Source organism: Rhincodon typus, chromosome 1 (genome assembly GCF_021869965.1).
Source record: "Rhincodon typus isolate 14 chromosome 1, sRhiTyp1.1, whole genome shotgun sequence".
Taxonomy (NCBI): Eukaryota; Metazoa; Chordata; class Chondrichthyes; order Orectolobiformes; family Rhincodontidae; genus Rhincodon; species Rhincodon typus.
This window is the reverse complement of record NC_063332.1, coordinates 32,899,209-32,920,210: the sequence shown is the minus strand read 5'-3', so window position 1 is coordinate 32,920,210 and position 21,002 is coordinate 32,899,209. Positions and strand designations below refer to the sequence as shown.

The window sequence follows — 21,002 nt, the reverse complement described above, 5'->3', positions numbered from 1 at the left end:
AACTCTCCTGCCTTCATATTTTTGGAACAAATTTTCCATTTGATTTTAATGAATAATGCAGTTAATAATCTTTGACAGCATCTTCTAAAAACATGGTTGCTACCATGTGTGAGGACAAAGACAAGAGATGCATGGGAACACCTCCACTTGGAAGCTGCCCTCCAAGCCATATGTGTAGCATCTTGAACTGCAAATATGTTGCCTTCAATATTCTCTATATACAACCACACTATTTTGGGGTGAAAATCCTCAAACTCCCTAATGGCACTGTATCACAGAATCATAGAATCCCTATAGTGTGGAATCAGGCTATTTGGCCCATTGAGTCCATACTGATCCTCTGAAGAGCATCCCATCCAGACCCACCCCATCCGTGTAACACTGCATTTCCCATGGCTAGTCCAACTAGCCTGCACATCCCTGGACACTATGGGCAATTTAACATGGCCCATCCACCTAACCTGCACATCTTTGGACTTTGGGAGGAAATCCACACAGTGAGAATGTGCAAACAGACAAAGGAAACCCACACAGGGAATAACCTGAGGGTGGAATCGAACCCAGTCTCTGGTGCTGTGAGTCAGCAGTGCTAACCACTGAACCATCATGCTGCCTGTAGGGCCATCATCCCCAGAAAGATTCAACTGTTCAAGATGGCAGCTCACCACTACATTTAGAGGGCAATTGGGGATGGGCAATAAATGTTGCCTTACCAATGTTGCCCACTTCCCATGAGTGAATAAATAACTACTTTCTGACTTTCGTTGGGTCCAATATAACATTGCTCCTCCAATTCTACTCTCTTGTGCATTTCCAACTGTAGCTGTTCCACCACTGGTTTCATTTGTTTAGGCCACCAGTTCTGAAATTACACCCTGACTCCCCCAAACCTTTCTGCCACTCAAAACTTGTTTTCCTCCTATAAGACACTTTCTAAAATCCAACTATTTGGCTTCCTTATACAGCCCAGTGTTATAACTTAGAGACAAAAAACACTGCAGATGCTAGACAAACAGGAGGCTGGAAGAACACAGCAGGTCAGGCAGCATCTGGAGGAAAGGAGAAGTCAACGTTTTGGGTATTGCCCTTCTCCGGAATTGGATGTGGGGGGTAGGGGGTGCTGCAGATAAAGAGGGGGGAGGGGTGGAGGCAGAATGGTGGTGATAGGTGTTAGATTAGACCTTCCAAAATGCATTTTCCGGATTAAACTCCATCTACCATCTCACTGTCCAAGTCACCAACCGATCTATGTCCAGCTGTATCCTTTGAAGGTCCTCATCGCTATCCGCAATTCCACCAACCTTTGTGTCATCGGCAGACTTACTAATCAAACCAGTTACATTCTCCTCCAAATCATTTGTATAATTTTGAAATAGCCATTGACCAACCAGGTCGTACCTACTACCAGTGTCCACCTACCACTACCATTCTGCCTCCACCCCTCCCCCCTTAATCTGCAGCTCCCCCCACCCCCTGACATCCAGTCCTGAAAAAGGGTTATACCCAAAACGTTGACTGCTCCTTTCCTCCAGATACTGCCTGGCCTGCTGTGTTCTTCCAGCCGCCTGCTTGTCTACTAGTGATATACCTTGTTATAATGCTCCCAAGAAGCACCTTGGGACATTACATTGGTAAGCTATTAGTGTTCCTGCCTTTGAGCTCTCCTCCATGAGAATTGAAAATCCCATTCTGAGCTCCCATCACTCAACTTCTCTCTTCTCCATTTTTGCCTTGGTGGTTCCCCCATCTATCTGACTCCTTGTATACAGCCCTGCTCTGCCTTATTCCCTCCAATATATAGACTGGTCTGTTGTTTTCCCTTGTGCCAGCACTTCACCCTTTCTTATGACTGCTCTGGTACCCACTGTGAGATCAGCCATGCCAACTCCACAAAAACCTCTGCTCTTCAAATTTTAAGGATATTTAAAACAATGATAATTGACCCTGTTGCTTGAACAATTCTAATTCTTTGATGTATATTCCATTATCTCCTCTCTTGGTGCCTACTCTATGTTTGTCCTCTAACCATGGTCCAGCTTCTAAGCCTTTTCCTACTCCAACAATCTCCACCCAACACTCTTAATTCTGCTTTACCTTCTTTCTGGTCTCCTGGTATCCAACCATGTTCTACCATCCTTATATTCCCAAATCTTTCTATAGCTTTTTCCCATTAACTTCTAACCTTATACTGCCTTCCAATTCTGACCTCTTTCAGCGTCACAGTCTTCCCTGCACCTTGGTACAGTTCTCTCGTCTGCAAACTCCATTTCACAAGAGCGGACTCTGCTTTGTTTCATGATGAGAGATAAAACTAAAAGCAAAAACTGATTAACCATGGGTTATTTATGTGAAGTTGAGTTCATATCATTCCTCATTTGTGTGTTGTACTCCCTTTTAATGCTTATCTGTTTGATTTAGGCACAACATGTTGAGAACATTTATTTTTAATTTATTGCAATTTCAGAAAATAGTCCTTCACTTTACATCTTTCATGTTAATGTTCCATGTTAATATTTTCAGTAAGGCAACAATTCAATTTTTTCTTATATAAAAAAACACAATAACGCAGTAACACAATACTCTTTTGCAGAAGCAGATGGAAGCAGCTAAGTAGCAATACAAAACAATACAAATGCAAACTGCACACTCTGGTACAGATCAAAAGTTTTTATGAGAAAGGCACCATCAAAGCTTAACCTAACACATGCCTGGGTACACTGATTTTAAAAACATTGCTTTCAGTCATGCTGTTCCACCTTAATGTATGAGTGCAGTTAAGTGCATAATGAAGCAACTTTGTTTTTGAGATGAAAGTCCTGAACTTTCCCATACAACAAGCACGTTCTTCAGTTGCTCCTTTTAGTAGTCACTTTCTCCCAGGCTTTGAGAACACAACTCTTGAGTTGGGGAGTATTTACATTGTGTCAGGAAACATTTGCCATCCCTTTGAATTATTAGGAAAGCATTCCAAAGCATGTGGTCAGGGTTAGGGTGAGCTCAAACTACACTAGCTTGGTAATACTTGGGACTAGCTGCTTCTCTCTTTTCTCTACTGGAATGCAGTGACTGACGAGGTGAGACTATGTGGGAAAAGGAGAAAAGTCACACAAACAAAAACAAAAGAAAATACTTATATAATTCAGTTTTGAACACTTCATCACTTGTGGAATATCGTGTCTGCATCAAGTACTCCAGGATCAGATATCAATTACATAAAGGGGAAAAAAAAGTCCCTTTACTCTGTAAACTAAAATCCCTTGCATCAAACATCAGAAGAATTTGCCCTGTTGCACACACATGGGAATTTCCTTTCACCACATCAGTGGTTCTTGTGGTTTGTGTGAAATTCCAGCACCAGTGCTGTCATTTCTGCCTCTTACAGTCTTATTAGAAGTTAATCCTGTTTGTGGCATCAGGCATCAACTTTCAGTAACGCTGGAGTCTTAATTCTTGTTAAAATACTTCAGGATGCTGTTGGACTTGGTAGTCTTTTTGGGGAGTCTAGCTCCTGTATTGGGTCTTACTTTGCTGGCCTGTTTAGCAACGTTTCTCTTCGGCACTGTCTTCTGTTGTTTCCAGTCTGTCAGCAGTTCGTTCTGAAGCTCATTGGGCAGTTCAGAAAACACCTTTGGATCCACATTAGAGGGGATGGGTCCTGAGTTCCGAAGCGTGAGCCTCTCACATTCCGCATTACCCAATTCCAAGGTTTCACCAGAGGGTTGGCAGTCTTGCACAGAGGCTCCACTGTCATTAACAGCACCCTGCTCTGGCTGAGGATCAGGATTATCCGGTATACTGCTGTGAACATCTAAAAGAGGTGTATCTGAACTAGAACCGATAGGACTACAGTCAGTGTCTGGTGGTACCAGAAGTTTCCTCTGTTCTTCTGTTAGTGACCTAAACAGGAAGGTGCCTTTTCTCATTTCTTTCTCTGTAGACTGCTCTGTCTTACTTTTGTATTTCAGCTGACTTTTTGAAGGGCTGGCATCTGCAATAATTTCTTTCTGAATATTAGCTGGGAGTTCTTTAAATACGTCAACGTCAATCCCAGGTGGTAGGGTAGAGTCTGAGCATGTCAGACTTGAGTGATCATCAGCAACATGGTCTGCCATTCCACATATAGATTCTTGGTGACTTTCCATGGGACCTGTAGTACTTTCTCCTGAATCAGCATCATCAGAACCTCTCCACTGTCTGAGTAGCTGTCTACGTGCTTCCCCATTTTGGCTCAAGTCTGATTTTCCCGGGGATTTCTGGGTCAAATAGAATCCTATTGATCCCTTGATGGGGGAAGACAAAGTGGGCTGAACAAGCTTGGCAAAGCACACACTCAGAAGGCTTACATAAAACAGAGACCTTGTGTCCACCATCTTTTCAAACAACTTCATTAGGATTTCAACCAGTGGAACCACCGTGTCACAGGGACCTAGTGAAAAAAAGTGAGGTATTACACTCAGGAAGAAGGCACATAATAATACATGCAAACTGTAACGGCCATTTGCCCCAACCTGCCAGCTACTTCCATAGATCATGAAGAAACTTGTCTTTCCAAATGGAAAATTATTGAATAAATATTTCCTGAACTTCAAAAGGAATCAGCTAAAACTCCAAAATGTCTAAGTCATCATTTTTTGACCCCGAGGTTGCTTTTCTAAGCTGAAAAATCATTATCATATTATCACAGGAGTTTCAGATTTAAAGGTGTCTCTCCTCACACCTATTCTCACTGTGCTTTCTTGTTCCTCTCACTTGCAGGGTTTCTCTTACCTGCTGCTGAATGCACAGACTCTACCTTCGAGGACAATACTTTATCTTCTGTGGCTACAATTCATATGTTGGCCTTGATACTGAGTATTGGAAGACTACTTTTCAATGGGAGAACCACAACAAATCTGAATTGACTCAAGTTCAAAGTTCTGTTATTGATCACTATCCATTGATTCCTGTTAGAACATGGCCGTGAGTAGGTGCCAAATGAGGATGGGGAAGAACTGAGAAAGATATTCTTCAGAATCAACGTCAACCAGCTGGCATTACTTGTTTGCGTTTATACATGGACTACAGTCACTTGGCATTGGAGCAACCATACAAATGTAGTGCAAGTCAGCACTTTTAGAACAGAACAATTAGGAGGAAATTGTTTAATTAAATGCTAAGCTATGATGAAATTTTAGAAGAATCAATGTTTATGAAGTCAGTTGTAAGCTTGTTAGAAAGGAAGGCATAATGCCTGTTTTATTGTGGTGAAACATTTAGATTGGACATAGAGTCTGACATGCAAATAGCAAATTAAATTTAATATTGACAAATGTAAAAGTGCTTAAAAAGTGAATAATAGAATGAAATGAGGCACATAATGAAAAGAACAGAATCACCACTTCATGCTTTCTCAGCCTGAAGTTTCCTCCATGGTCACAACACCAAACTTAGAATGAAAAAGAGCCTAATATTGTACTCATATTGTCAATGTCCATTTAGCACCAAGAATTTTCATTTAAATAAGACTCAACATATAATGGTTGTAAAACAATCAGAACCCAAAGAAAGCACAGATTCTAATTTTAAACATCCTTTAAAAATGGCAGAAATATAGCAGAAGAATAACTTTGTCGAGCCGTACTTGAAAATCCTATACACATCCAAACGAGTGAAATTGGAGGTTACGTGCACTAGATTTCAGGCAGTGGCCAGAGTTGCTGCTCGAGACTTTTTTCAGTTGATGAGGGCATAACTAACACCTCTGAAAAATACTGTGATTTTATTTTACGTAATTTGTTTGCATGTGTGAGCACACAAACACGAAAGAAACTCGAGAATGGGAGAATATATATCAATATTTACTTGCACAATCAACTTTGTAGGCGATGCTGTGAGGTGTTTTCTGTTTTCATTGTCTGACTCACAATACTCACATTAGAATATGCTGAGGATTAACACCAAAACAGTTAGCTGAAGCTGAGTGCAGTTGTACATTGGGCACACCAAGGATCACTGTGGGACAGTCTTAAATTTGTAAGACTTTACAACTTTAGCCAGTTGCTATATAAATATAGATAAGCATGTTGGGTGATATTGAAGTACAATGATCATTTTAAAACATTTTATGAATACTTGTCATTTATAGTTTCATTTTTATAATTCTTTCACAGAAGGCTGCTGAATCAAATTTCACTCATTGGAGTCCTTCAGTTGACTGTGTTGTAGTGGACTATCAGAATGACTTGCGCTCAAACAACTGACCCTCCCATCCTTCTCTGCAGCCGGATATGGCCAAATCTGTGTTTGTATTGTATTGTGCCCACTTCCACTCAGAAGAGGTCTACTTGATTGATATCTGTATTAAGTGGATTCTTTTATGAGGAAAGATTGTTCAGCTGGACTTGTTTTCACTGTAGTTTACAACAGTGAGATGTGATTTGATTGGAGCTTAAAAGATCCTGAACAGTCCTGATAAGGTGAACATGGAAAGGATGTTTTCTATTGTGGGGTGAATCAATAACTAGGGGCCACAATTTAAAATTAGGTGTCACCTTTTAGAGATGAGAGGAATTTCTTTTCTCTCAGAGGCTTACATAACTTTGGAACTCTCTGCTTCAGAAGGTGGTACAGGCAGGGTCATTGGATATCTTTCAGGCACAGATAGACAGATTCTTGTTAGGCAAGGGAATCAAAGATTACCAGGGGCTGATGGCAATGCAAGATTCAAAACACAAACAGATCAGCTGTGATCTTATCGAATGGTAGGGCAGGCTTGATGGGCTGAATGGCCTACTTCTGTTCCTAAATTGTTTGATCACGTCTTTTCGCCTGCCCCTATTTTGTTGCACCCTCTGCTGAATATACAACTTTGCAATTGGAGTATTTTAATAGTATTTTCGCTTCATGCTAGATCCAATGTCGGGGAGGATTCCCTCCATCAAGATAACAATACAGTGCCTTTGGTTTCACTGCATGTGATGCTGGGATCCTGAGGTTCAAACTGCACCTCAACCTGTGACTGGGGAAAACAGCAGGAAAATTCCCGATGGTCTTCCCCACATTGAGCTAAAACTGTTGACACCAATAGCCCCCTCTTCCAGGTCTCACCTCTTGAACCACCTCCCATCCAATTTACTTTCTCAGCTTTTATTACCCCCAACCCCCTTCTACTTCTTCTTTCACTCTTGCTTGGGTCTAGTTATCCCTCTAATCATCAACTCTGCTTGTCCTGAATACTGCATTCTGTTTTATCTGTACTAGATTAACTAGCATCCTTAGTTCTCAGCCAGGAGGCCCCGGTTCAAGTCCCAACTCTCCTGAATGTGTGTCATACACAAATGTCTGAACAGGTAAAATAAAAATAACTACAGTAACTTGCGTATGTCATGGGGCTCCCCAACAGGCATCATTATTATTGATTCACAATCAGGCATGCAACTGAACACTGCATGTTCTGAAGAATGGTCATAACAGATCTGGAAAGTAAACTTTGTTCCTCTTTCTGCAGATGCAGCACTCTCTGTCTTTTCTGCAGCTGCACACCTCCACCATGAGATGGAGCTCTTAAGTTCCAGAAGCAGACCTCTGACACCTACAGTAACACTGAGGTTTTTAAAGTAAATATACTTTTCCTGACTTTGCAACAGGAAATCAATTACATTTTTAATAAGTTCTTTACTCAAAAGGTAACAAAGGAAAGTGTAGTTAAGGGCATTCGGCCCATTGATAATATAATTGAATATAGCTGCAAAAAATGAATCATGAATTTGAGTGAAGAATATTGCTGGGATCAATAGCCTTTCCAGATCTTTCAGTTTCCATTTAAGAGGAATAGTAGTGAAAGCTAACCTTTGTTCTTGAGGTAAATATAATTGCACAACTGTAGTTCTCAATACTTTAAGAGGTGTGTATCAGTATACAATGCTCAGTGCTTTAAGCAAACTGTATCAGAGGATACCATGACAATCATCACCTGTGATAAGTTTCTGCATTAATTGATTTGGAACAGGACACTGCCGACTCTCCCGATTAAACCATTTGTTAGAAGCTGAAGATCGTCTAATTGTGAGCCGAATGGTCCGTGGTACACGTCCATCATTGTGTAACCTGCAAACAACATCCACAATGTCTTGAAGGCAAATACACTTTGTTGATTGAAGCACAGTTTTATAAGATATTGAAGAAGGCCACATCATTATATTTGTTAGGCCCTGGTGTGATTATTTACTGAAACAACATTGAGAAGCTTTGCAACAACAGTGCAGTAAATAGCTATCGTAGTAAATAGCATGTAATGTTTTTACTTTACAAACTAATTTTTGTTGTTTTTTACTTTGTCAGCTTTATATTCTAGCAGTTGAGGGATATTAATGATAGAACTGTCACATTTAACATTTTAAGTAACCAGTGTCAGGATGTAACTTAATTAAAGGGACAGTGACATAACTCAGCATGTGAGGAGAAGCAAAGCTGACTTTGCCAAATGTCAACATTCCTGCAACCTGGAGTATTAATGCATACATTTGGCTTTGGAATACTTAATGGTTCTTGGTCTGAACTATGAAGATTCATTTCTTACAGACTGATATTCAGACAAACCTCTTTCTAAAAATTATGTTCTCTTTAAATAAACATGGGAATGATGTCATTATATAAATGTCAACATCTAAAAATGATTTTAGAAGGTCATCTGAAAATGCCTCACCAACCTGATTAGAAGACTGATCAGCAGCTCTTCAATTTTCATTTTAATTTTAACTAATGAGGAGCACTTCTCGAAGGAATCTTCATCACTGAGGGACTGAGGAAAACATGAAGGCTAATATTAAATTATTTTAATTCTGTGCAAGTGATTAAAGCTAATATCCAGGAAAAAGTCATGATTAAACTCCCCAACAGATCAGGATGTAAATTGATCATATCACACAGAGCCAGGTAGGTTAGGAAGGTACAATATAAACTGAGTTCAGCTGGCTTAACAACAATTGACTCACTGATCTTCTCAAACCAGGTCTTGTTGTGTGCTTCACTTGCTGCTTTGACACCCATTCATTTCAGTGCCCTGTACTACAAAGTGTTAGAAAAGAACGTCATGTGAGACTGAGATTGGATTCAGAGGATTTGGCTCTGAGAAGAGCGAAGTGGGTGAGGTGGGGACCCTGTGACAGGCAGTCAGCATCACTGAGAGCAGTGGGTGAGGTAAGGAGCTTTGTAGGGAAGCAGACAGATCAGTGGTGGACCCGAGAGGTACTTGGGACAGAAAAAAGATTATAATTTTCCAGTTTAGAAGGTCTGAGATGGAACATTTGTATGTACTTAGAGATTTTTTTTATGAAATAAAAAAAAAATCTTATGCTCTATATTTAGGTAGGAGTAAGGGTAAAATAAAAGTGTCCATATTCCATTTAATTGAGGTATCTCTGGGGAACTCAGGCCTGTGATTTTCCCATAGAAATCCTAGACAGTCAGAATCATATAGCATGGAAACAGACCCATCATAGAATCCTACAGTATGAAAGCAGGCCATTTGGCCCATATCAACCCTCCAAAGAGCATCCCACCTAGACCTAGCCTTCTCCCCTGTAATCCTGAATTTTCCATGTAATCCACCACCCTGCACAGTATGGGCAATTTAGCATGGCCAATCCACCTAATCTGCACAGCCTTGGACTGTATGAGGAAATTCCTGGATGAATTCCAAGCAGACATGGAGAAAATGTGCAAACTCCACATAGACAGTTGCCTGGAATCAAACCTGGGTCCCTGACACTGGGAGGCAGCAATGCTAATCACTAAGCCACCGTGCGACCCTTCAGACCAACTCATCCAAGTCGATGAAGTTGCCCAAACCAAACTAGTCCCATTTTCATGCGTTTGGCTCTCTAAACCTATCCTATTGATGTACCTGTCCAAATATCTTTTAAATGTTATAACTGTACCAGCATCTACCACTTCCTCTGGTTTGAATGACCATGTGCACACGAAGTGCCTTCAGGGGGCACAGCGGTGCGTTCATGAGGCTGGAAGGTTTGTGCACGTCTCAGGAGGTGGTTACTCTGCAGCTAAAGGAAGTGCAGGCAGAGAGGGAACGCCTGACTGCCAGACAGAAGGAGGAGACCAGGCAGGTATTGAGGGAATCCCCTGAGTACATCTCGCTTGCAAATTATTTTTGTGCTTTGGAAAACAGTGAGTGAGACAGTTTCTCGGTAGAAGACAACCAGAGCCAAGGCCAAGGTACTGTGGATGTCCAGGGAGGTGGTGGGTTTTGGGGTGGGGGGATGGTAAGAAATGCAGAAGGGAAAGTGACAGTACACTTCTGTGGCCATAGACACAACTCCAGGATGGTACGGTGTCTCCAGGTGCCAGAGTCAGGGATGTTAGGGAGTGTCTACAGGGCATTCTGAACAGCCAGAAGTCATGGTCCATGTTGGGACCAATGGCATTGGAAGAAAGAAAAATAAGGTCGAGCAAGCAGAATTTAGGGAGTTAGATTGGAAATTAAAAAGCCAGATTTCGGGTGACACAGTGGCACAGTGGTTAGCACTGCTGCCTCACAGCACCAGGGACCTGGGTTCGATTCTGCCCTCGGGCGACTGTCTGTGTGAAGTTTGCACATTCTCCCTGTGTCTGTGTTCCTCTGGGTGCTCTAGTTTCCTCCCACAGTCCAAAGATGTGCAGGCTAGGTGGATTGGCCATGCTAAATTGCCCATAGTGTTCAGGGATATGTAGATTAGGTGGGTTACAGGGGGATGGGTCTGGGTGGGATGCTCTGAGGGTCAGTGTGGACATGTTGGGATTCTATAGGGATTCTATGAGTTCCTCTTAAAAAGGTAGTGATCTCCAATTTACTCCCTGTGCTATGAAGTGGTGAGTACAGGAATGTAAGGATACAGCAGACAGTTTTAGGCTCTTGCAGCATTAAGAACATTGCTTGGGGAGGTGGGAAGTATACAGGGTTCAGTGTATGGGGAGGTGGGAAGTGTACGGGGTTCAGTGAATAGGGAAGTTGATAATGCTGCTGGATGAATTTAATTGAGATAGGCAGGGCAATGGGATCCTGTCAAGTAGTTCGGAGGAAAGAGAAGCTCAGATGAAAATGGAAATAAAAACATTAGTAAGTGAGTCTGGAAGACAGAGAAAATGTAGACTAGATAAGTGAGAAGTGAGATTAGCAAAGCTAAATGCAACATATTTTAATGCAAAGAGCCTGAGGGATAAGATGGACAAGCTGAGTGCATAGCTAAACGTGTGTGAGTATTAAAGCTATGAGCTAGACTTGGCTGAAAGCTGGGGAAGATTCCTGTTTTTATGGTATTCAGATGAGATAGAGAGGGGCTAGAGAGGAGAGGGAGATTGCAATATTGATCAAGAAATCAATTATGACAGTGAAGAGGGATGATATCTTGGAAGAATCATGAAAGGAGGCTATATGAGTAGAAGTAAAGAACTCAAATATGTTAGGTGTGTATTTTACACCCTGAAATAGTCAAGGAGAGGTAGAGAAACAAATATATAATCAAATTTTAGCAGAATGTAATAATAATGTAATGTGTAATCGTGGCAGGGCATTTCAATGACCCACATATTAACTGGAATTAATTACAAAGAACTGCAGGTGCTAAAGATCTGAAACAAAAACAGAAATTGCTGGAGAAACTCAGCAGGTTTGGTGGGATCTGTAGAGAGAAAGCAGAACTAACGTTTTGAGTTCAGTCGAAGTACTATATGCAGTCCTGGTCACCACATTATAGAAGAGTGTGATTTCACGAGAGAGGGTGCAGAGAAGATTTATCAGAACGCTGCCAGGTCTGGAAAGTCTGAGCATTGAGAAAAGACTGGATATGCTGGGGCTGCCTCCTTGAGACACAATCCAATCGAGATTTATAAAATTATAACAGGCATAGATATAGTGGATAGGAAAGTGCTTTTTCCATTAGTGGAGGGGTTAAAAACCAGGGGGCACTGATTTAAGATAAGAGATTGAAGCTAAGAGGAGAGTTGAAGAGACATTCTTTTCACTTAGAAGGTAGTGGCTGAGTCAGAAAGTCTTGTCATATTTAAGCAGTATTTAGATATTTATACACACACACTCTCCCACCTCTCTCTCTCCCTCACACACACACACACACACAAACACACACACTCTTCCACCTCTCTCTCTGCCTCACTCTCACACACACACACACACCTCTTGATGGGACATTACTGATGTGGAATGCCTATTTCACTGGTTTACAATAGTCACAGCGTTCTAAAAACAGTAATTAATATCAACTTTGAGATATCTTAATGAAAAATGACAAGATACATCAATATCATATGTTAATCTTGCATATCATTATAATACCATCCTGCATTGGAAGAGATACAACTTCCATTCAAGGCTCTAGGCATATCCAGTCTTTTCTCAATGCTCAGACTTTCCAGACCTGGCAGCGTTCTGATAAATCTTCTCTGCACCCTCTCTTGTGAAATCACACTCTTCTATAATGTGGTGACCAGGACTGCATCTAGGCAGGTTATCAAGTACAAAATGCACACAGAATTACAGTATTGTTACGGTGCAGAAAGAGACCATTCAGCCCATCATGTCTGCACTGCCCTTTCAAATAAGTATTATTACCTAGTGCCAATCATCCCCATAGCCTTCGCACACTATTTCTATCCAAACAATCATCCAATGCCCTGTTGAATACCTTGACTAAAGTTTCTCCACCATGCTGGCCGCCATTCCAGATCCTAACTATTTGCTGACTGAAATTTTTTTCTTCTCTCACATTGCCTTTGTTTCTTTTGCATGTTCTTTTTAAAGTTTATGCCCTATTGTTCCTGTTACTTTTGTGATCCAGATCAACTTCTCAATACCTACTTTATCCAGCTCACTCATGATTTGAAAATATTTACCAAATCTGCTTTCAGCCATCTTCTCTTCACACAGCTAGAAGATATGGGTGGCACAGTGGCTCAGTGGTTAGCACTGCTGATTCACAGTACCAGGGACCTGGGTTCGATCCCACCCTTGGGTGACTATCTGTGTGGAGTCTGCACATTCTCCCTGTGTCTGCGAGGGTTTCCACAGCGTGGTCTGGTTTCTTCCCACAGTCCAAAGATGTGCAGGATAGGTGGATTGGCCATACTAAATTGCCCGCAGTGTTCAGGGAGGTGTAGGTTAGATGGGTTAGACATGGGGAAATGCAGGGGTAGGGGAATGAGTCAGGGTGGGATGCTCTTTGGAGGGGCGGTGTGGATTTGTTGGGCCGAATGGCCTGTTTCCACACTGTAGAGATTCTATGATCTGGATGATGGAGACCTGAGGGTGGCAAGAAAGTAGATTCCCCCTCAAAGCAGTTTTCAGATCCAGAAGTTCACAATTCAAAACTGCTTGGATGGCAACTGTCTCCCAGCAAAGTTGAGAAAGGACATAAATGGATGGGTGGGTGCGAGTGTGGAGCAGCAATGGTCCACAGATTTGCTGTTCCTCCTAACTCCATATCTGGTCAGGTCAAACCCAAAAAGAATGTAGCCAGTTGTTACAAAGGTCTGCAGCTGTCCATTTTAAGGACTGCTGGTTACGTCACTGTAGAATTGAGAAAACTGCACAGAATGTTCCCACTGCAAGGTATTGAAACAAATCCTTCTTTTGCATCTTTTAAATTCCATGTGCTGCTTGCAGGCAAACATGCCTAAAGTTAATGAGCCCCTATGTGGTCTGCTCAGATTGGACAAAGAACACTGCACACAGAAATTGGCTAATGTGCTTGATTTGCATCCAAGATTCTTGCCTAAGAACTTCTGTACATTGTTACTTCACATTGAAGGAAATTACCTGGGGTGGTCCTCTAGGAACCACACAGGAGTCATCCTCGCCAAAGCTGAGCTTGTGGATTCGTTGAGCTGTGTACACTCCCAAGTACTTCTCCAGCACATTCAAAGGGAATGTCTGCAGCCCATGAATACTGCTAATTCCGAGATACTCAAGCCGCCTGGCAGTTTTAGGACCAATCCCTGGAACACCACATTAAAATAAAATGGATGAAATTGAAAAGAAAGTTAGACTGCAGAGAATACCAGCACACAATGTGTTCAGGAACAAAAACAGAAGTTGCTGGAAAAGCTCAGCAGGTCTGGCAGCATCTAGGAAGAAAAAAATCAGAGTTAACATTTTGGGTCCGGTGACCCTTCCTCAGAACTGATATGATGTGGACACAATGTGTTCCTATCTTACATAAAGGTTAATCTGGCATGATTAAGGCTGCACCTTCATTTAAAATATTGATTCTGGTCAAACAATTTACCAGTTTTCAACTGGTCATCATTTGGGGAGATTTGCTCACTCAGGGGAGTGAAGGGAAAAGAGATTCACCAAGTCACATAAAAACACTCTGTCTCATTTTTTCCCAGTATTTTAGTGGAAATATCGATGGATGTGGAGTGAATAATACTGTTGTTCCTTCAAAATGAGCTATGTTCATTTTATGTTGGACTTTTCAGTATCTCTGAACATTGAAGTTCGTTCTAAGAAAAATTAACAAACAGCAAAATTCACAGCTGACCTTGGAGAAACCTATGTGGGAGAGCTCACAGCAGAGGAGTTGCTATGTGGCTTTTTAAAGTGTAACCTTACTTTTTTTTGTAAATCCACAATAGCAAGTAGAGTGGGTTCTTTTCTGATTATATGTTTTATGCACTCCTGACTCCATCTAAAGTATACTCCAAATGCCTTTCTGCTTTTTTAGGGATTCACTCGATTTCTGGTGTCTGTACCTGACATAAACTTCCTTCTTTTTCTTAACCAAAACCTCAATTTCTCTAGTCATCCAGCATTCCCTACACCTACCAGCCTTGCCCTTCACCCTAACAGAAGAATACTGTCCCAGGACTCTTGTTATCTTATTTTTGAAGGCTTCCCATTTTCCAGCCGTCCATTTACCTGCAAACATCTGCCCCCAATCAACTTTTGAAAGTTCTTGCCTAACACCGTCAAAATTGGCCTTCCTCCAATTTAGAACTTTAACTTTTAGGTCTGGTCTATTCTTTTCCATCACTATTTTTGAAACAAATAGAATTATGGTCACTGGCCCCAAAGTGTTCTCCCACTGACACCTCAGTCACCTGCCCTGCCTTATTTCCCGAGAGTAGGTAAAGTTTTGCACCTTCTCTAGTATCCACATACTGAATCAGAAAATCTTCTTGTACACACTTAATGAATTCCATGTCCTTAACACTACGGCAGTCCCATTCTATGTTTGGAAAGCTAAAATCCGCTACCATAATCACCCTATTATTCTTACAAATTTGTTTCTCAATTTCCTACTGACTGTTGGGGGGGTCTATAGTACAATCCCAATAAGGTGATCTTTCCTTTCTTATTTCACAGTTCCATCCAAATAACTTCCATGGACGTATTCCCAGGAATATCCTCCGTAAGTATAGCAGTAATGTTATCCCTGATTAAAAACATGACTCCCCCTCCTCTTCTGTCCCCCTTTCTAGCCTTCCTATAGCATCTATACCCCGCAATATTAAGCTACCAGTCTTGTCCATCCCTGAGCCATGTCGCCGTAATTGCAACAGCCCCATGTTCCCAACTATGCCCTGAGTTCATCTGCCTTACCTGTTAGGCCTCTTGCACTGAAATAAATGCAGTTTAGTTTATCAGTCCTACGTCATTCTCTGCTTTGTTCCTGCCTTCCCTGACTGTTTGACTTACTCTTTTTCCCAACTGTATCAGTTTCAATCTGCAAAAAAAAGCAAAGTTGCTGGAAAAACTCAGCAGGTCTGGCAGCATCTGTGAAGAAAAAACAGAGTTAACGTTTCAGGTCCAGTGACCCTTCCTGAGGGAGTCATGGTTTAGAAAAGATCCTGGGTGTCATGCTGGCTCATAAGAAGCCAAATGCCACGACTGATTAGTATACCCGAGAGTGGTCTTTGAAAAGCTATGAGCAGCATCTCTTGCTTCAGCTGAACAAGATTGGGCTCAGGGAAAAAGCAGGTAGAAATTGCAAAGACGGTTAAGGAGAATTCACAGGGATTCTACAAAATACATTAAGGACAAAAGGTTAACTGGGGAGAGAATAGGGCCCCTTAAAGATCAACAAGGCCACCTATATGTGGAAACACAGGAGATGGGAGTGGTAATAAATGAGTATTTTGCATCAGTGTTTACTGTGGAGAAGGATATGGAAGATAGAGAACGTGTGGAAATAAATACCGATGTCTTGAAAAATGTCCATATTAGAGGAGGTGGTGCTGGTCGTCTTAAAATGCATAAAGGTGGATAAATCCCGGGACCTGGTCAGGTGTACCCTAGAACTCTGTGGGCAGGTTGGGAAGTGATTGCTGGGCTCCTTGCTGAGACATTTGTATCGTCGATAGCCACAGAGAAGGTGCCGGAAGACTGAAGGTTGGCTAACGTGGTGCCACTATTTAAGAAAGGTGGTAAGGAAAAGCCTGACATCGGTGGTGGGCAAGTTGTTGGAGGGAATCCTGACGGACAGGATTTACATGTATTTGGAAAGGCAAGGACTGATTAGGGATAGTCAACATGGGTTTGTGTGTGGGAGGGCATGCCTCACTAACTTAATTAAATTTTTGAAGAAGTAATGATGAGGATTGATGAGGGCAGAGCAATGGATATGATCCACGTAGACTTCAGTAAGGCGTTCGACAGGGTTCCTCATGGCAGACTGGTTAGCAAGGTTAGATCACATGGAATACAGGGAGAACCAGCCATTTGGATACAGAACTGGCTCGAAGGTAGGTGACAGAAGATGATGGTGGGGGGGTTGTTTTTCAGGCTGGAGGCCTGTGACCAGTGGTGTGTCACAGGAATGGTGCTGGGTCCACTGCATTTTGTCATTTATATAAATGATTTGGATGTGAACATAGGAGGTAAGGTTAGTAAGTTTGCAAATGACACCAATATTGGAGGTGTAGTGGACAGAAAAGAAGGTTATGTCAGAGTACAATGGGATCTTGATCAGATGGGCCAATGGGCCGAGGAGTGGCAGATGGAGTTTAATTTAGATAAATGAAAAGTGCTGCATTTTGGAAAGGCAAATCAGGGCAAGACTTATTCAGCTAATGATGAGGTCTTGGGGAGTTTTGCTGAACAAAGAGACCTGGGAGTGCAGGTTCATAGTTGCTTGAAAGTAGAGTCCCACATAGATAGGATAGTGAAGAAGGTGTTTGGTATGTTTGTTTTATTGGTCAGTGGATTGAGTATAGGAGTTGGGAGGTCATGTTGTGGCTGTACAGGACATTGGTTAGGCCACTTTTGGAATACTGTGTGCAATTCTGATCTCCCTGCTATTGGAAGGATGTTGTGAAACTTGAAAGGGTTCAGAAAAGATTTACAAGGATGTTTCTTGGCTTGTAGGGTTTGAGCTATAGGGAGAGGCTGAATAGACTGGGGCTATCTTCCCTGGAGCATCAGAGGCTGAGGGGTGACCTTATAGAGGTTTATAAAATGATGAGGGGCATGGATGGGGTAAATAGGCAAGGTGTTTTACCCAGGGTGGAGGAGTCCAAAACTACAGGGCATCAGTTTAAGGTGAGAGGGGAAAGATTTAAAAGGGACCTAAGGGGCAATTTTTTCACACAGAGGGTGGTGCGTGTATGGAATAAGCTGCCAGACAAAGTGGTAGAGGCTGATACAATTACAACATTTAAAAGGCATATGGATGGGCACATGAATAGGAAGGGAATATAAGCCAAATGCTGGCAAAATGGGACTAGATTTATTTAAGATAACTGGTCAGCATGGACGAGTTGGACTGAAGGCTCTGTTTCCATGCTGTACAACTCTATGACTCTATTTGCCCTTGAGAAGGTGCCAGTGAGCTGCCTTCTTGAACCATAGCTTGAATTTACTAAAAAGACTAAAGCCAAAGGACTTTCAAATAAAACAAATAACTGTGAATGCTGGAAATCAGAAACAAAAACAGAAATTGCTGAAGAAACTCAGCAGGTCTGGCAGCATCTGTAGAAAGAAAGCAGAATTAATAGTAGCTAGGAAAAGGTGGTATATACACTGAACACTTGGTTGGATCCGGGTTGGGTTGGTTGGGTGGGGGGAGGTTTAGGAGTGAGCAGATAGGTGGAGGTAAAGCCCAGAGAGATAGAGAGAATATGACAGTTAGGGAGACAAGGGGGTTAATGATAGTATGCTAGGGATAAAGGAAAGCTCTAATTGGGGCTATAAGTGGGTAAAAGTAGGTTGGCTGAGTTGAAAGCAGCCCATGTGATTACAAGGCCTGGGGTGTGGGGGTGGTTAAAGACTGCGGAAGAAGGTGTTCATTCTCTAAAATTATTGAGCTCAAAATTGAGTCGTGAAGGCTGCAGGATCCTCAAACGGAAAATGTGATGCTGTTCTTCCAGTTTGTGCTGAGCTTTACTGGAACAGTGTAGGAAGCCTGAGACAGAGATGTTGGCCAGAGTTGATGAGTTTTTTCAGCATTTCTGTTTTTGTTTAAGCCACAGGATTGCAAAGTTTTGAACAATTACCAATTCTTTAAAAGTAGGAACAGTAAGACAATCTACAATAGAAATGCTTGCAAATTTAATACCCAGAATTGAGATGCTGCAAATAAGGATAATACACTTTGATCGAAAGCCACACAGCACACATCAAATAGCAAATGAAACTAGGGTAGATATCATGGACTTCTCAGTAACTCCTGTCAGATGTCAATAACATGGTGAGTCATCAACCTCATAAAACTTCACAAGGAATTAAGATGTCCACTTTCACCAATGAATTCTGAAACATGCTCTCAAGAGCTGAACCATCACGAACTGCTCAATGGCCATTCTTGTTCTGATTCATCACTCTGCTGCCTGGTTCCACGATCGCCTTGACTCTGCAAATTGCACTGAAGTACACAACTCCAGCCTTTCACTAACAGCTAACTTCACCAAGCTAGATCATTTCTACCTGTTTTTTTCCCTGAGCCCAATCTTATTCAGCTGAAGCAAGTGATGCTGCTCATAGCTTTTCAAAGACCACTCTCAGATATACTAATCAGTCATGGCATTTGGCTTCTTGTGAGCCAGCATGACACCCAGGATCTTTCCTAAACCATGACTCCCATTCTTAGCTACCTTCTAACTCCTATAACTTGGCCTGACTTTTAACAGCACAAAAATATCCAACTGTTCTTGGTAGGGCCTGGGTCAGGGAGTACATCAGGGTCTAATAACAAGGGCCCAGGAGCTAGGGGGCCTCCCTGCGCCCAGGTCAGAGGGATGGAGCTCATTGGGCTTGGCTGAAACAAATGGGCTTGCTGTGCTTGGGTCAGGACCAGAAGCAGGACCAGAAGCAGCACCAGTGCTCATGACTTCAGTCCCAGCCCCTGGCTTTTGCGACTTATCCCACTGCTCCCTACACAGCCCCTAATCAATTCAGAGATAGTAGGAACTGCAGAGGCTGGAGAATCTGATATAACAAGGTGTAGAGCTGGATGAACACAGCAGGCCAAGCAGCATCAGAGGAGCAGGAAAGCTGACGTTTCGGGCCTAGACTCTTATTCAGAAATGGGGGAGGGGAAGGGGGTTCTGAAATAAATAGGGAGAGAGGGGGAGGTGGATAGAAGATGGATAGAGGAGAAGATAGGTAGAGAGGAGACAGACAGGTCAAAGAGGCGGGGTTGGAGCCAGTAACGGTGAGTGTAGGTGGGGAGTTAGGGAGGAGATTGGTCAGTCCAGGGAGGACGGACAGGTCAAGGAGGCAGGATGAGGCTAGTAGGTAGGAGATGGGGGTGGGGCTTGAGGTGGGAGGCAGGTTAGGTGGGAGGAAGGGATAGGTGGGAGGAAGGACAGGTTAGGGAGGCGGGGACGAGCTGGGCTGGTTTTGGGATGCGGTAGGGGGAAGGGGAGATTTTGAAGCTTATGAAGTCCACATTGATACCATTGTGCTGCAGGGTTCCCAAGCAAAATAGGAGGTGCTGTTCCTGCAACCTTTGGGTGGCATTGTTGTGGCACTGCAGGAGGCGCAGGATGGACATGTCGTCTGAGGAATGGGAGGGGGAGTTGAAATGGTTTGCGACTGGGAGGTGCAGTTGTTTATTGCGAACCGAGCGTAGGTGTTCCGCAAAGTGGCCCCCAAGCCTCCGCTTGGTTTCCCCGATGTAGAGGAGGCCACATCAGGAACAGCGGATACAGTATACCACATTAGCAGATGTGCAGGTGAACATCTGCTTGATGTGGAAAGTCTTCTTGGGGCCTGGAATGGGGGTGAGGGAGGAGGTGTAGGGGCAGGTGTAGCACTTCCTGCGGTTGCAGGGAAAAGTGTCGGGGGTGGTGGGGCTGTTGGGGAGTGTGGAGCGGACAAGGGAGTCACGGAGAAAGTGGTCCCTTCGGAAAGCAGATAAGGGTGGGGAGGGAAAAATGTCTTTGCTGGTGGGGTCGGATTGCAGATGGCGGAAGTGTCGGAGGATGATGCGTTGGATCCGGAGGTTGGTGGGGTGGTACGTGAGGACGAGGGGAATTCTGTTCTGGTTGCTATTGCGGGGAGGAGGTGTGATGGATGAGTTGTGGGAAGTGCGGGAGATACGGTCGAGGGCGTTCTCGACCACTGACAGGGGGAAGTTGCGGTCCTAGAAAAACGAGGTCATCTGAGATGTTCGGGAGTGGAATGCCTCATCCTGGGAGCAGATGCGGCGGAGGCGAAGGAATTGGGAATAGGGGATGGCATTTTTGCAGGAAGGTGAGTGGGAGGAGGTGTATTCTAGGTAGCTGTGGGAGTCGGCTAATCAATTCAGTTGCCTTTTCAGCAACATAGTTCAACAGTTCATTTCTGCTTCTTTTACTTCTCTGACCTTCCTGAGTCCCAGGTACATAGAGGTATTCAACTGCTCTCAACTCCTCATGGGGTCCCCAGCTACACAGACTAAATGGAGGTCAGTTTTTTGCTTGCAGGACAGCTAAAAATATCAATCCTTCAAACAGGAGCATATTCTTCCCTCCCTCTTTCTCTCTCCAATTACTTTTGTCTAGAATCGCTTTTCAGTGGCCTCTACACTGTC

At 42.9% G+C, this 21,002-nt stretch overlaps 1 protein-coding gene across 1 annotated transcript in view; it reads right to left on the bottom strand.

The window, feature by feature from the left end:
• Nucleotides 1-2,433: 2,433 nt before the first annotated feature.
• Nucleotides 2,434-21,002, bottom strand: part of poli (polymerase (DNA directed) iota) — a 57,891-nt gene continuing 39,322 nt past the window's right edge. Inside the window, exons 6-9 of the mRNA XM_048604002.1 lie at nucleotides 13,805-13,983; nucleotides 8,688-8,779; nucleotides 7,952-8,085; nucleotides 2,434-4,426 (exon numbers count right to left, since the gene is read on the bottom strand). Of these exons, the coding sequence (XP_048459959.1) occupies nucleotides 3,444-4,426; nucleotides 7,952-8,085; nucleotides 8,688-8,779; nucleotides 13,805-13,983 (1,388 nt within the window). The 3' untranslated portion in view covers nucleotides 2,434-3,443. The remainder of the gene's footprint in view (nucleotides 4,427-7,951; nucleotides 8,086-8,687; nucleotides 8,780-13,804; nucleotides 13,984-21,002) is intronic.